This window comes from Mercenaria mercenaria, chromosome 1 (genome assembly GCF_021730395.1).
Source record: "Mercenaria mercenaria strain notata chromosome 1, MADL_Memer_1, whole genome shotgun sequence".
Classification (NCBI taxonomy): domain Eukaryota; kingdom Metazoa; phylum Mollusca; class Bivalvia; order Venerida; family Veneridae; genus Mercenaria; species Mercenaria mercenaria.
Genome location: NC_069361.1, coordinates 103,753,249 through 103,768,843, shown reverse-complemented (window position 1 = coordinate 103,768,843; position 15,595 = coordinate 103,753,249). Strand labels below are relative to the sequence as shown.

At 35.8% G+C, this 15,595-nt stretch overlaps 1 protein-coding gene across 13 annotated transcripts in view; it reads right to left on the bottom strand.

The window, feature by feature from the left end:
• LOC128545958 (dynein axonemal heavy chain 6-like) overlaps nt 1–15,595 on the bottom strand; it is a 193,990-nt gene that overhangs the window by 177,873 nt on the left and 522 nt on the right. For all 13 annotated transcript variants that reach the window (XM_053519337.1, XM_053519282.1, XM_053519316.1 and 10 more), the window contains exons 2-15: nt 15,203–15,489; nt 13,876–14,111; nt 12,567–12,757; nt 12,162–12,242; nt 11,233–11,391; nt 10,597–10,718; nt 9,664–9,835; nt 8,745–8,849; nt 4,078–4,196; nt 3,452–3,526; nt 2,740–2,827; nt 2,045–2,295; nt 1,304–1,535; nt 702–970 (exon numbers count right to left, since the gene is read on the bottom strand). In XM_053519337.1, coding sequence (XP_053375312.1) covers nt 702–970; nt 1,304–1,535; nt 2,045–2,295; nt 2,740–2,827; nt 3,452–3,526; nt 4,078–4,196; nt 8,745–8,849; nt 9,664–9,835; nt 10,597–10,718; nt 11,233–11,391; nt 12,162–12,242; nt 12,567–12,757; nt 13,876–14,111; nt 15,203–15,423 — 2,321 coding nt within the window. In that variant the 5' untranslated portion in view covers nt 15,424–15,489. The remainder of the gene's footprint in view (nt 1–701; nt 971–1,303; nt 1,536–2,044; nt 2,296–2,739; nt 2,828–3,451; nt 3,527–4,077; nt 4,197–8,744; nt 8,850–9,663; nt 9,836–10,596; nt 10,719–11,232; nt 11,392–12,161; nt 12,243–12,566; nt 12,758–13,875; nt 14,112–15,202; nt 15,490–15,595) is intronic.

Below are 15,595 nucleotides of genomic sequence, written 5' to 3'. Positions count from 1 at the left end.
TTGCCAATCAATTGACAAAATATTGCCCAGGGCCTGGTGTTTGATTACAACTTAAGAAGTAAGTTTTATATTTTCTTCAAGTTTGGACTTTAGCTTGGCAAAATTTAGTGTTGAACTATAGACCAGTCAACAGAACAAACTATGGGCTGTTGATATATATAAAGTCATGTAGTTTTCCCCAATATACTATAATTCAATGTTTTGGTAGTAACGTCTGTTCTTGGGCTCTCAACCAATTAGTAAAAAGAAATAATAACATTCAAAGCACCACCTGGGCTGCCTATTTGACTTGCATTATGACATTTGCATGAGCAAAGATTTTGTTTTTGTTGGGTTAAACATCACACCAATACAATCATAGGTCATATAGCCACTTTCCAGCTTTTGATGGTGGAAGAAGACCCAAGGTACCTCTCTAGGCATTATTTCATTATGGGTGGGCACCCGAGTAGAATCACCGACCTTCTGTAAACCTGCTGCATGGCTTCCTCAAGTGAAGAATTCTATGCCCCACATTGGTGAGAGTCAAGTGATCTGAAATCCACTACCATAACCATGCTGCCCCTTGAAGCCTTAGGAACACTGGTAATTTCCTTTTGCTTAACATTATATAATACCATATTTTCCTTTTTGCTGTTTCCTTCAGTAGGTTGAAATTCAGTACAATATGAACCTGAACATAACCAACCACTTTAACTTACGTTGGATTCATGGTAATGAAGTACCCGCAGGTATGGTTCAATTTAATCTCCTTCCCTTCAAACACAAATCTCAGCGCTCCAGCATCTTTTGCTGTTTTTATGGTGAGAATTTGCTGGGCGACGACAGACAACACTTCCAGATCTATACGGTTAAACTCATCAAAACAGCACCAGCTTCCTGACTGCGAGAGGCCAGAGAAAAACTTGCCGAGCATTTTGTAGTCGAGTCCTTCTGAACAATTAAATACTACACACTGTTTACCCATTGCCTGGAAATAGGAAATGTTATATAACCTGTTGGTTATAACTAAATTATCTTGGTAATAAACCTGTTCAGGAAAAGGAAAAGTGCTATTATATCTTTATTTCTGGTCCTTTTTTGATGTAATCATGTATTTTTTGAAACATCCCTCATATGATCTATCTTACTGAAAAAAGATAAAGACAGTAAGGAGGGAAAGAAGAAATCTCTAAAAGTACATGTATGTCTAAATTAAGTAGTCATGATTTGATAAGAAATGTAATGTTTTAAAGTGTCAAGTTCAAAAGCGGAGGAGGTAGAGAGAATTTTCTAGTACTGACATCTAGAAATATACACTTACCTTGGCTAGATCTTTGACAGTTTCAGTTTTGCCAGTCCCTGCCGGTCCAGCAGGGGAACCACCCAGATGTAGATGCAGGGCCCCAGTCAGTGTGAGGTAGCACCTGTCAGTTAATGGGGTAATAACGAGACGAGAGGAACACCCCAGGTACTCATACCCATACAGGAATGATGCATTACTCTGGTAAACCTGACAATTATTAGTGGTCTCATCCCACTCATATCTCAGCTGTCTGAAAATATACACATAAGGAATGTATCAACAATGATAACAGCACAACTGCAAACTGTATCATGTGTAAAAAGAACAAAAAAATCTTCTTACCATCTCAACCAAATGATAAAACAAGTTATCTACTTCAAAAAATAAAGTGTGTTTGATTTTGTTAGGTCTAATGTCACATTGACAAATTCTAGGTCATATGGGACTTTCTAGCTTTAATGGTGGTGGAAGACCCTGGTGCCCCTCCATGCAGGGTAGAATCACTAATATTCCATAAGCCAACTGGATGGCTTCCTCACATGAAAAATTCAATGCCCTGAGTGAGGCTTTAATCCACATCGGTGAGGGGTATGTGATTCAGTCACCACTCAGCCACTAAAAAAAAACTCCATCATTATAGTTAAGCTGCTGAACAAAAACTAATGTACAGGGATAATAAGGATATACAAGTAGTGTACTAGCTTACGAACTAAATCCTAAACTGAAAATGTGACTACTACTTATGAAAGATAATCTTACTTTGTCCATTCAAAATTATCCTTGGCCATGACACCAGCATTGATCATATTGGAGATAATATCTCTGTTGTGTACATCAATGGTGAGAAGAGCTTCTATACACATGGTCTGGTATGGCTGTAGGGAGGTAGACACAAGCCCTGCTAGGTGACCTAGTGACTCAACCATCTTGTTAAGAACTTCAATCAGTGCCACTTTTGGGTCACTTTGATCAAAACCCCGCACCACATCTTTGTTGAACATGATCTGAGCCTGCAACAGAGATTTCAAACTGAGTATGTCTTAAAAACGTGCAAAATGTTCCTTTATCATACATACACTCAATGAACAGCAATACCCTAACAGTATTTAGTCAGAAGTCTAAATTTTGCTTGAATGTGATAAACACACGTGTATATACATTAAATGAAAGCCAGTCCAACTAGTTCAAAAGGCAATGCTTTGGATTTAATATCCAAAATTCAAGCAAGCGAGCAAAACTAAAGTTGTTTGTGATCGTCTGACCAAATATTTGACCTGCTCTTTAATATTGCATGGGAAAATTGTCAATAACTTAAGAACATGTATTGTTCTCATAATTGCATCTAGAAGTATAATTTGGTTAACTTTCTGATTTAAATACTAGTACTGTTGAAAATTAAATAAATCCAGTACAGACATGTTGTTAAAATAGTTAAGTTAAAATATATAACATACCACAGTGAGAACAACTTGTCCTGGATGTTTAAGGACCCATTCTTCTAACTTTATACCCAGCCAATCTGCCAACCCTAACTTCAGATGTCTGAAATGTTAATATATACATGCATTAACTTTAAACAATATGGAATTTCAGAAAACAAGAGCTGCTGGAGGACAGCAAGGCTCAACTATTCCACGGCCTTGTGTTTAAAGAAAGTTAAATGAATGGATACAAAAGTCGAAAAAGGGCCAAACTTTTGTAAAAATGTTATGAAATCTATAAAATGCATGTCAGTCAGCTTTCAATCCATTCACATTAAGATACCAGCTTACATACAAAAACTTAGTCAAAATCTACCAAGGCAAAAAAGAGGTACAATTTTGTAAAACAGCAAAACAGAATTATGAAACATGTGTACTGCAAGTCAGTTCATCACAGTGAATAAGCCTGTAAAGTTTCATCAATCCATTCCTACAAGTGGTCACTGAGTTACCAGCTTACATACAAAAACTTAACCAAATAGGGACACAGACAAGGTCTCTGACAAATGAGTGAGTGCAATAGCTCTACCTATTCTCCGAACAGTAAGCTAAAAAAGCAAAATTGCCATTAATGGTGAATTCCAGTTCTTTTATGGTTTTAAATACCAACAATCTACATGTACAAACAATGTGTCATTACATTCTAAAACCTAAAAATACTAACTGACAATAGTGACTGCGTTACCTTTTAACAGTTTCAAACATATGGGCTTCCACATTACTGAGCCACATCTCAACTGCTCCCTTAGCTCTCACACTCCTGAAATGTAAACAAAAATATAAATACTATCAAAAGAGGTGCTACCGAAGAGATGTAAAGCTCTCTTGTCAAAAATCCAAAAGTTACCTTTTCAGTGCTGCCAATGTGGCTATGTGCCACAGTTTACTATATTACTGTCTGCTGGCCACTCAAGGGTCAGTATTTTCTTACAATGTTTGTTACTTTAAATCTCACTGGTGTATGTTTAGCATAAACAACTGCATGTCACCGACCCTGTTCCACTCTTCTACATGTAATCTTTATAAATGTATGCAAGCATCTACTGCACAAACATACTGAGAGTGTCATCTAGGAAAACATCAAGATGATCACAATTAAAAGAGAAGGAAAAAGAAAATGAACTAAACCAAACTGATTAAAGTATTCCAGTGATTTTTCATCTCATAAATATAGGTACTTTCAATTTTTTTTTTGACACATCTGTTATGTAAGACTTTCAGCACCAATTTGCAGAGCTAAGAGCGTTGCTATAAAATACTTTAAAATTTCTTGAAAATATTTCTGATGTATTAAAAATCAAGTGTACAAACCTGGTCATGTTGACTACCTCACCCTCAGCTGACATCATTGAGTGTACTGCAGGAGGATTGCGGGGTAAAGTCTTAATCTCTAGAGACTTGATGTTACCAAAACATTTACCAAGATGAGGCTGCAAGTACAGAAATGATATGTTAACTACAGGAATGTATTTGTAGAAATATAGATCATAACCAATATATTTTCAAACATTTATCATATATCCAACATTTAATACTGCAGAAAAAAAACTTTTAGGATAACACACTGAACAAGACAGATAAACAGACAACAGGAAAAACCGTGAAAATAAGTTTTAACCCTTAAACTGCTAAATTTCTGAAATGGACTGGTCCATCATTCAATTTGGGCAATACCATTTGATATTAAAAGGGGTGTTCAATGAAAATTTATTGACTGAATAGCGAACAGTGCAGACCATGATCAGACTGCACGGATGTGCAGGCTGATCTTGGTCTGCACTGGTCGCAAAGGCAGAATCACTTTGCCGCCAGCAGGCTAAGGGTTAAAGAAAGTAGAGTACAAGATACCATGACAAACATTATTGTGCCTTTCCAAATACCAAGAAATATATAAATGTTACAGGTATCAGTCACAAGGCTCCAGAAGTGAAATATTTTCCCTTTCAAAAATACTAATAAGCTGTTATCCAATTCAACTGGTGGTGCTAATTTAACACAGGATATCAAACGTGCTTGCTCTTGTTTGTTCCTCAACATATCACAACTGATGACAATAAAGTATCAGGTATATTACAAGTCCCTTCCAAGCAAATACCTTTAATTTATCTTTCTTTTGAACTAGTATATTCAAAGTTCTAAACAACTGACATAATGTACAATAATAAAAGCCTTCATGTAACTAATATCTATTACTATAATTATTTGGGAGCTGGGTAAACAAATGTCAGTGAATAATTTGGAATACAGAAAAAAATATGCCTACAAGTTTGATTCTAACTTACAAATTCTACTTTTTTCTTAAAATAATGCAAAATGTATACACCTAAAAGCACTTGAAAAAACATAAGTTGACACTTTTCCTTTTTATTGTTTCAGGCAAGAAATCATGCAATTTTTGTCGGTCCTTAATGGTATACACTTAACGCATTAATAATTTTACAACTTTGACTATTTAAAAGCTGCCTATCTACTGTACTAAGCTTACCAAGGTAAATTGGTATGTACACATGTCTCTCTGTGATTTATTCTAAACATGAAACAACCCTACATCAGATATCATCATAAATATAACAACAATGCAGCCACAGCCGCACACTGAGCAACAAGTAGTAATGTCTTACAACATTACTAAAGACTTAAGGTGGTATGTAACACTTTATAAAATTTTATTCATTAAAATCTTTAAATCCTTGTATCTGATCTGTTTAAATTCTAAATTATTTTTCCTATGATCAATATAACGGAATAAAATTAATTTGAAAACAGATATCAAACTTCTGTGACACTGAGCCCTCTAATAGGGAATATTGCATTATAGATGCGTGTCCATAGGGTATAGGTACCTCCAACTCCTGTCATTGCACATGGTTTCATGACTATAGGTAAAATACTTTTTTACAATGTTTGCAACACAAACATTTAAGAACTTAATGTGTATTTTTCACTAAGTGAAGGCCCATAACTCTGGTCTACTTGAGTGAAATTCAAAAAAGAACACCAGGTGCACAACTTCACATGCTATAAAACAATCCTCTAATGTTTTATGACTCTAGGTCAAGTACATTTTGAGATATATAGGGCACAAACTTTTAAACTTGTTTACTATGTCAAGGGCCATAACTCTGATCTTGCAAGAGTGAAATATAAACTAGAAATGTGTCCATGGGACACAGATGCCCCCACTACATGACAAAGGACAGGGTCCATAACTCCTACAATACTGAATGAATCCGGACGCGAAACCCCAGGTGCACAACTGAACATGCTGACCCAACATTCCTGTAAACTTTGGTGACTCTAGGTCAAATACTTTAGGAGCTACGCGCGACACAACATTAAAATGACCAATTTTTAACTAAGTTAGGGGCCATAAACTCCTTACAAGACTGGATGATCCAGACGCGAAACCCCCGGTGCACAAATGAACATGCTGACCAAATTCCTGTAAACTTGGTGACTCTAGGTCAAATACTTTGGAGCTACGCGCAACACAACATTAAAATGACCAATTTTTTAAATAAGTCAGGGGCCATAACTCTACAAGGCTGAATGAATCGGACGCGAAACCCAGGAGCACAACTGCACATGCTGACCAACATTCCTGTAAACTTTGGTGACTCTATGTCAAATACTTTTGGAGCTACACGCGACACATCATTAAAATGACTAATTTTTTACTAAGTCAGGGGCCATAACTCCTACAAGACTGAATGAATCCGGACGCGAAACCCCAGGTGCACAACAACACATGCTGACCAACATTCCTGTAAGGTTTTGTGACTCTATGACAATACTTTTGGAGCAAGGCGCGACACAACACTGAAATTACCAATTTTTACAAAGTCAGCGGCCATAACTCCTACACGACTGAATGAATCCGGACGCAAAACCCCAGGTGCACAACTACACATGCTGACCAACATTCCTGTAAAGTTTTGTGACTCTACATCGAAACTTTTGGAGCTAGGCGCGACACAACATTCTCTGAAGGACGGACGGAGGACGGAAAGACGGACTGATGGATGGACAAGGGCAAATCTATATGCCCCGGCTCCAAAAGTGGGGGCATAAAAACTCAGGTGCACAAATTCACATGCTGGATTATATTCCTACATGGTTTTATAACTCTTGGTAAAATGGTTTTTTAGATATAAGCAACATAAAACTTTTACTTTATGCACATTTTTCACTAATTCAAGGACCATTACTCCTGTCTGGTTGAGTGAAATCCCAAACAGAATACTAGGTGCACAACTTCACATGTTATATAACAATCCTCTAATGTTTTATGACTCTTAAGTCAAAGTACTTTTTGAAATACATGCGACACAAACTTGTATCCCATTTATGCATATTTTTGACAATCAATGGCCATAATTCTGGTCTGACAGCAATCTCGAACAAAATCCCAGGTGCACAACTTCACATGGTAAATAATATTCCTATGGTGTATTATGACCGTAGGACAAATACTTTTTGAGATATGAACAACAAAACCTTTATGCATTTTATGCATATCTTTTGACTAAGTCAAGGGCCATAACTCTGGTCTGGCTGAGCAATATCTCTAACAAAACCTTGGGTGCACAACTTCACATGCTGAATATTATTACTGTAATATTTCATAATATTGGGTCAAATACTTTTTGAGATACATGTGACACAAACTTAGGCCCTTTTTATACATATTTTCTTACTAAAGTCAAGGGCCATAATTGTGGTCTGGCTGTGTCAGATCCAACTTAAGACCCCTGGTGCACAACTTCCTGTGCTGAATTACAATCCTGTGAAGTTTGATGACTCTAGGTCAAATACTGTTTGAGACATGAACAACAAAAATCTGGAAGGGCAGAAGGACAGCAGACTGGCCGAAGGGGATAAGACAATGTCATGTTTCAATGTGTTCATGTCATGAACACCACTAATTTGGATGGCCAGACAGGGGGTGGGAAGAGAGAACGTGCAGCAAAAATGTGGTGAATTAAGGTCATCTCTATCCATAAGCCTTGATCAAAAACTGATGTTGGGTTAAATAAAGACTACAATCAGTTTTTGTCTTTCCGAAAATTTATAAATTTATACACCTAAATATTACAATATCTACAAACTACATACTTTTGAAGATTTTGTAAAATTTCAAAAAGCAATACACGCCACCTTAAAGCAGTTGCTTTTTTCCTGTACTGGGTTTAATATATATAATTTTTTTTTTTGGCATTATTTATATGTACTCCTTGTTTTTATCTTCAGAAGTAAATGATTCCTGGATTTTGCAAATTTTAAGGGTTTTCTAGTATGAGCATTTGAAGCGAAAAAACAAAAAGTTTTCTGTTATTTAAATAGGAAGAGCTGTCAGTGGAGACAGCATGCTCAATTAGTTCAACGCTTGATACTGAGATTGCGTCTGAGGAAAGTAGATGATACAAAGCCTAGTTAGACATCTCTTCATACACTTCATATAGCTGAGTTAAAAATGTATCCCATAAACAGTTTTATTCAGTTATCTGATTGACTGGACACTGTTTTTCAACTTAATTTTTTATACGTAAAGGCAGTCAGTTAAAATGACCCTTGTCTAGTACCAATATTTCTCTTGTCCACATAAAGCAGATGGATGATGACTGACTTTAGACACTTTTGTTAAATCATGGACAACATATGCCATGCCAAGGACTGAACTTGTGCACTATTTGCTGAGCTAACAGTGTGGGCTAAATTGTGTTCACTAGTACCGACTGCAGTGTTATTAGCAAAAATGATGTTAGATAGTGATAGACAAATTTACACATGTGATTCATGATAAAAACTAGATATCAAATGAAACAATTTTCAAGAATATAACATATACAAATATTGTTACATGTGCTGAAGATTCACTAAAACAATATAAGTGCATGACATTTAATTGTGCCAAAGCTAGCAGACAGGTGACAATAACTTATATTTTTATGTTAAATGACATGTGATTGTTGTATTACCTGAACAGCATTTGGTTCCTTTGACTGACCCAGTATCTCCAGTAACTCATCATTACTGAGGAAGTAAAATCTTGGGAAGGACAGTCGCTTTGAATCAAGGTATTCCTGAAAAATATGCAAATACTTAGACATTTCTAACCATTAAAAGCATCCTGACTTCCTAATATAACTTGGAAAATTCTACAGAAAGGCATATAATTCTTACTGCATAAATAAAGAAAATATAACAGAAAGTGTAACAGTCTAAAGCTTAAACAAGAATTTAATCTTCCATCCACATTCAAGTTTGAGCAAATTTAAACTGATTAATTAATATTACATGAAGTTGTAGTAAATCACTTCAAATATATGGCCTTGTGTGAATCAATTTCATTTGTTATTTATCCAACAAGAGCTGTCAAAGGGCAGCTACATCTGACTATACAAAAGCGTTTTCCCTTGAAATAAAAATGTTAATGAAGACCAAGTCAAAAAAGAGGCTTTGTGAAAAAGTAAAATAAAGTTTTGGAACATGTGCCATGCATGCCAGATTATCACAGTAAACAAGGGGTGAAGTTTCAATCTATATTTGCAAGAGTGGTTACCTAGATACCAGCTTACACAAAAAACTTTGGCAAAAATTGTGAAGTCCAAAAGGGGGCTAAACTTTATAAAAATGCCTAGACAAGGTTTTGGAACCTGTGAATTGTATGTCAAATCATCAAAGTGAACAAGTGTGTGAAGCTGTAATCCATTCCCACTAGTGTTACTGAGATTCCAACCTGCATATAAAAACAACCAAATCAGGATGCAGAAACGGCCATGGATGCAGAAACCAACAAATGGACGAGTGCAGTAGCTATACCTGTTCTCCTAATAGTCAAGCCAAAAATTACGTAACTCATCACAAATTGTTTAACAAGATTTGCTTGATACTAACCTCAAGACATTTCTGTATCTTCTCAAGCGAGGCGTTACATGACTGTAGTGTTTCTAGCATACCAGTCTGTGTTGCACATTTCATGGCATTAGGTCGGTCTTGTACCTGTCTCATTATATCCTTCCATGATTTATCCACTTGTGAAAACATCTGATACTCCGGTTTCAACTGTCTAAAATACAAAAGCAATTTTTCTCAAAAAAGCACAGACAATTCAATATCTGTACTGTTTTCTGAATAACACTTTCCAAATTCGATGAAACATAATCAGATTATAAAATTGAAAAATTTAACCTTTACCCTGCTAAATTTCTATAATTCAATTTGGGCAATACCGTTCATTATTAGAAGGAGTGTTTACTTAAAATTTACTGACTGAATAGCGAACAGTGCACACCATGATTAGCCTGCACAGATGTGCAGGCTAATCTTGGTCTGCACTGGTCGCAAAGGCAGAATAACTCGGCGCCAGCAGCCTAAAAGTTAATGACATAGAAAAGACCTTTTTGGACCAATGTATAGCAAGATCATTGAATGAAGCACTAGCTGCAGATCTTACATTATCAGAATTGAAAGTAATTTTGACTTTATAGGTGTATGAGAAGTGGTTGTAGTAGTCTGGTGAAATTCACCAACTTAAAAGCTGTAGAAGTCTATGGGGTTTTTTTTACTGCCCATAAAAAAAAAACAGTGTAAACTGTTTTCTATACCGTATCAGTTTTACTTATGCAATCATTACAATCAGTTAAACATATTGCACAGGGGCTGACTACAATTGACTTGAAACTAGGGGAGTTAAAACATCAACTGTACAAGAACCACCGAGTTTCTTGAAGGATTCATCTACTCTTTAATGCAAGCACAGTGGTGTAGATATATTTGTAAATCTGATGTAGAGAATGATGCAGTTATTGCTGTAAATCAGACACTTACTTTTGAATATCGGGTGTAGAGAAGATCTGTTCTAGGTACAACCAGTTTCTCTGGCAGGCCATCCACTCCTCTAACGTCTTTGCAAATATATTCAACTTCCTCTCCCACTCCTCCACTTGAGCCTATTTCATAGCAAAATAGACAACACAATTGCATTATTTATAAATTTTATTAACAATCTGATGAATTCATAACAAATACAAATACTTTGTCAAATTACAGAGTTAAATTTCATTAAATATGCTCAAATTTCATGTAACAAAAGTTTTTTTATTTCTTTTTTGTTGGGTTTAACATCACTCCATCACAGTTATAGTTATATGGTGACTTTGCAGGTTTTGCTGGTGGAGGAAGACCCAAGATGCCCCTTGGTGTTTTACTTCCAGCATGGACTGGCACCTGGGTAAAACCACCAACCAAACATCCATATGTCATGATAGAATTCTACATATAAATCTAAATCTTGAACCCACAGCAGTTACAGGCAAGTCATTTAAAGTCAGACTAATCAAAGTACAATATATATCATATATACTGCCCTATTCTTGCATAAAGTTTTCACATATCTATTTTCAAGATCTATGCTGATCAGCATGAAAAATTTGAAAAATGCATGGGGTTTCTTTGATCCATTACCTTGATTGGTCCAACATATCTTGAACCTCTAATGGTTCCTATGGTAACCTGACTGTCCTCTAACTGGGTCATGATGTCGTCTGCTCCAGCAATAATAAAAGTGTCTCTGCCAGGATGGGCCAAATATCGAAAATCTGTGTTCTTCCATAAATCCACAATCTAATATATTCGAAAATAAAATTACAGAAACTTTATTTAGCAATAAGCCTTAAACTGTAAATATTTACATTCGCCCTATTCTTTTCCATCGAAACTTTTGACGTTCATTTCGTATGAACAACAAAAGGAAAGGCGCAAAAGTTACGTCATCACTGCTTAGTGATAACCGACCGCCGTTTTGACAACGTTCGTGTATAGTCAGGCAGAACATTCCTTAGATGACGTCGAAGTACTTCCGTCTGGTGAACAGAATGGCCGGGAAGCTGATATTAATGTTAAATGCTACAAATTATATGCAATTCATAATAATATATAGTTTACAAATGGAAAGGAAATATAATGTAAATATAAGAAATGAAACTATTTTTTTCAGTGTTCATGCGAAATGAACAACAGAATAGAATCGGCAAATTAAACATGAATCGCTAGTGCGATTCATTGATTTGCCGATCCTATTCTGTCGTTCATTTCGCATGAACACCGAAAAAAATCATTTCATTTCTTAAATACATTCCATATAAATAATTGCTATAAAATTTATAGGATATGGTAATACAAAAGAACTCAAAATGTTGTTTTATGTATATTATTTTCCAAAAATCGATCAATTACAGATCTTCACCACAGTACGAAGTTCATCAATGAGGCCAGTTAATCTGTTTACTAAAATGTAAAATAACTTATACTCTGGTTGAAAATAACACAGAAATTTAATTCTGACAGCATGTGTTTTGATAAAAAAAAATTCTGCAAAAAAGGTTATTGTGTACCTTCTGTAACATGTTTTCTAGAGTTGCCTCATTACTGGCTGTAGTCGATATATCCTGTATCTTCTCCTTGTGTTTGAATATCTATAAATATCACATATAAATATAGTTTAGAACTAGAATATTCATCTCTCTAGGCATGATGAAATGCATAAAATTATTCTGTTTGAATACTTTATGTGCATTTGCACATTTGTTAAGGTGATAATTTCATTTCACAAAATGAATGATAGTATTTCTTCTTGACCATGATGCGAATTTATCAGCACTGGATGCATATTATCTGTGGTACAAATTCAGATTCTTACAGAGTTTAGTTAGAAAACCAGAAGGCAAACATTAAACAGACAATTAATCTTCATGAATCAGCTGACCAAAACAGACTTTTTCAAACAAATGGTAGCTTACGTTCATTTCAAGCAGACTGCCGAGGGTGAAAGACTTGTCTTTGCCGATTGATTTACCAATCAGTCTCTCAATCTGCTGCCAGTGTCGAGGTCTAAGGAACTGGTTCCTCAAACTTGTAATCACAGGCATGCCTTGCTTGAAGTCCATCACTTTCTCCTTCAGCCGAGGCACAACCTCGTTGTGTGGTAAACCTAAAATGGTATATTACCATCGTTTCAGCCCATCAGTACCCTTCTCTTTACGTCTAAATCTAAATAATTTTTTATGCATTCTACTGTTTGATCCATCTATTTTGTACCTTTCACAAATTTCATGAAAATACTTGTACATGTCTATTCCTATTAAATCTCAAAAAATGGTAACAAAACTTATTTGTATGCTTTAGATTTATCATTTTCCATCATAAATAGCCATTTTGGACCAAAACATAAAAAAATACATTTATGAAATCATACAAAATCTATGTTTTCTACACAAGTATCATTAAGGTTCTGCATCAAACAACTTCAAGTGATTTATCATGTCATCAGAGTTTGAAACAAAAGTCAGAAAATGCAAAATGATTTTTAACTAGAAATGTGTCCATGGGACACAGATGCCCCCACTACATGACAAAGAACAATTTTTTTCCTAGGTCAGGGGCCATAACTCCTACAATACTGAATGAATCCGGACGCGAAACCCCAGGTGCAAAACTGCACATGCTGACCAACATTCCTGTAAACTTTGGTGACTCTAGATCAAATACTTTTGGAGCTATGCGCGACACAACATTAAAATGACCAATTTTTAACTAAGTCAGGGGCCATAACTCCTATAGGACTGAATGAATCCGGACGCAAAACCCCATGTGCACAACTGCACATGCTGACCAACATTCCTGTAAACTTTGGTGACTCTAGGTCAAATACTTTTGGAGCTAACGCGCGACACAACATTAAAATGACCAATTTTTTACTAAGTCAGGGGCCATAACTCCTACACGACTGAATGAATCTGGACGCGAAACCCCAGGTGCACATCTACACATGCTGACCAACATTCCTGTAAAGTTTTTTGACTCTACGTCAAATACTTTTGGAGCTAGGCGCGACACAACACTAAAATGACCAATTTTTACAAAGTCAGGGGCCATAACTCCTAGGCACAACACAACATTCTTGGACGGACAGACGGACAAGGGCAAATCTATATGCCCACCCCCCACCAAAGTGGGGGCATAAAAATCAGCAATAATAAACAGATATCCTAAAACACAATTTTTTTTTTTCAATTTAGCAATCATAAAAATTTAGAGAAAATGTTTGACCTTTCTCTAACATGAACACGGTCTGGGAGTATCTGTTGACATTTTTCTGTAGTGTTTCTACAGGCAGAGCATCAAACGATGTTGCTGTCCACTCATCCACCAGTTTAGTCCATTCCTCTTGTGACTGCCACAGTAGACGGCGCAGAGTAAGGTCACGTTCCACCTCAGACAGGTCCGCCTGGATCTCCTGTGCACTGTGATCATCACGTTTTGACATGTTCATATACATGTACTCTCTGTGAAGGAATACAAACAAAACATATACACATGTATTGGCACGTCAAAAAAGATCAACAGTAAGTCTGGTCACCAAACCAAGTTATCCAAATGATAATTATTTTACTTATTTAACATAAAGGCGATGAAAATACATCAACTTGTATGAAAATACACTGACTTGTACAAGAGTGCATAAAAAGATATGGGTACTTTTGTTAGAACAGAAATATTTCTGCGGACTAAATAAACAAAGCCACATTACTCACTACTCTGTAAATTTCTTCTATCGTGAAAAAATTTTTGTTGAAAAATTTCCATAAAATCGCACTAGATTATCTTAGCTCAAGTATTTAGCAGTTGTTTGTCCAGGTGTGAAAAAAAACATGTATTTATGCAGGAGATTACTATGTACAACCTAACATGTGGAGCAGATCAGAGCCTCATACTTATTTCTGGTCAACATGCAGTAGCTTGCATAATTTAGGCATAACTTCTAATTCATATAATATGGAATACAAGAATCTTTCACTGGCCAAAGGCGTGGATGGAAATAGCTGGCTTGAGGGTAACTGTTTTGCAGTAACTCAGCTCTGCTAGTTATAAATATGACAACAGTAAACTATTTTGTGTGTATGGTAATGCAGACATCAAAAAAATGAAATTTTCAAAAATAATGCATAATTTTACACTGCACAATCGTGATGATAGGTTGCTATGGTGATATATTGTATTTTACAGCTGCTCTTACCTATCATTCAATGAATTATTACTTCATGTTACTACTGGGAAAAAATTGAATTTAAGTATGTGCAATTAAACTTTACAGTGTAAAGTCTACATAATTTTTGACCTGCCCTCCTATAATTAGAATTTCTATTAATCTGTAAACATTACTTTAAAAAGACATATATGTCACCAAATTCCTTAACGCAGAAATTGCAATTTCTGCAAAGTTAAGAGAACTGGATTTCTTCTTCAAAATAGCTTTTATCTATCTATAAAAACTTTCAAACAGAGAATGACCATTTTACATCAAATGCTCTGGCTTCTTAAAACTCTAAAAGACAATGACAATGAAATTCTTTGATCCAACAAAGGTTTAACTTACTCTCCAATGAGACCTTTCTTCGAGTGTGACAATGAGCTGCCAAATCTCTCCTGGTAGCTGGCATAACTCCTTGCTTTCACTGACAATATCTGGACTTCCTCCTGCAGGAACTTGAGAGTCTCCAGTGCTCCCATGGCATTGGTATCTATGTGCAGCAGGTCCGGATCTCGAACCTGGTTCATCAGGTCCATGAGTTTGTTGCGGATTTTGTAGATGAGCATGTCCAGGTCCTGGCTGAACTTTCGAATATTTTCATCCTTCTTTGCATCACAAAACAGTATAATGTTCTAAAAATAATTAAAACATTTAGTTATTTTTATGCACGTCAATTTTTAATTATAACACTTGCACCTAAAAAAACTTTTAGATAACTTTTGTTCTGTAACAGTTTCA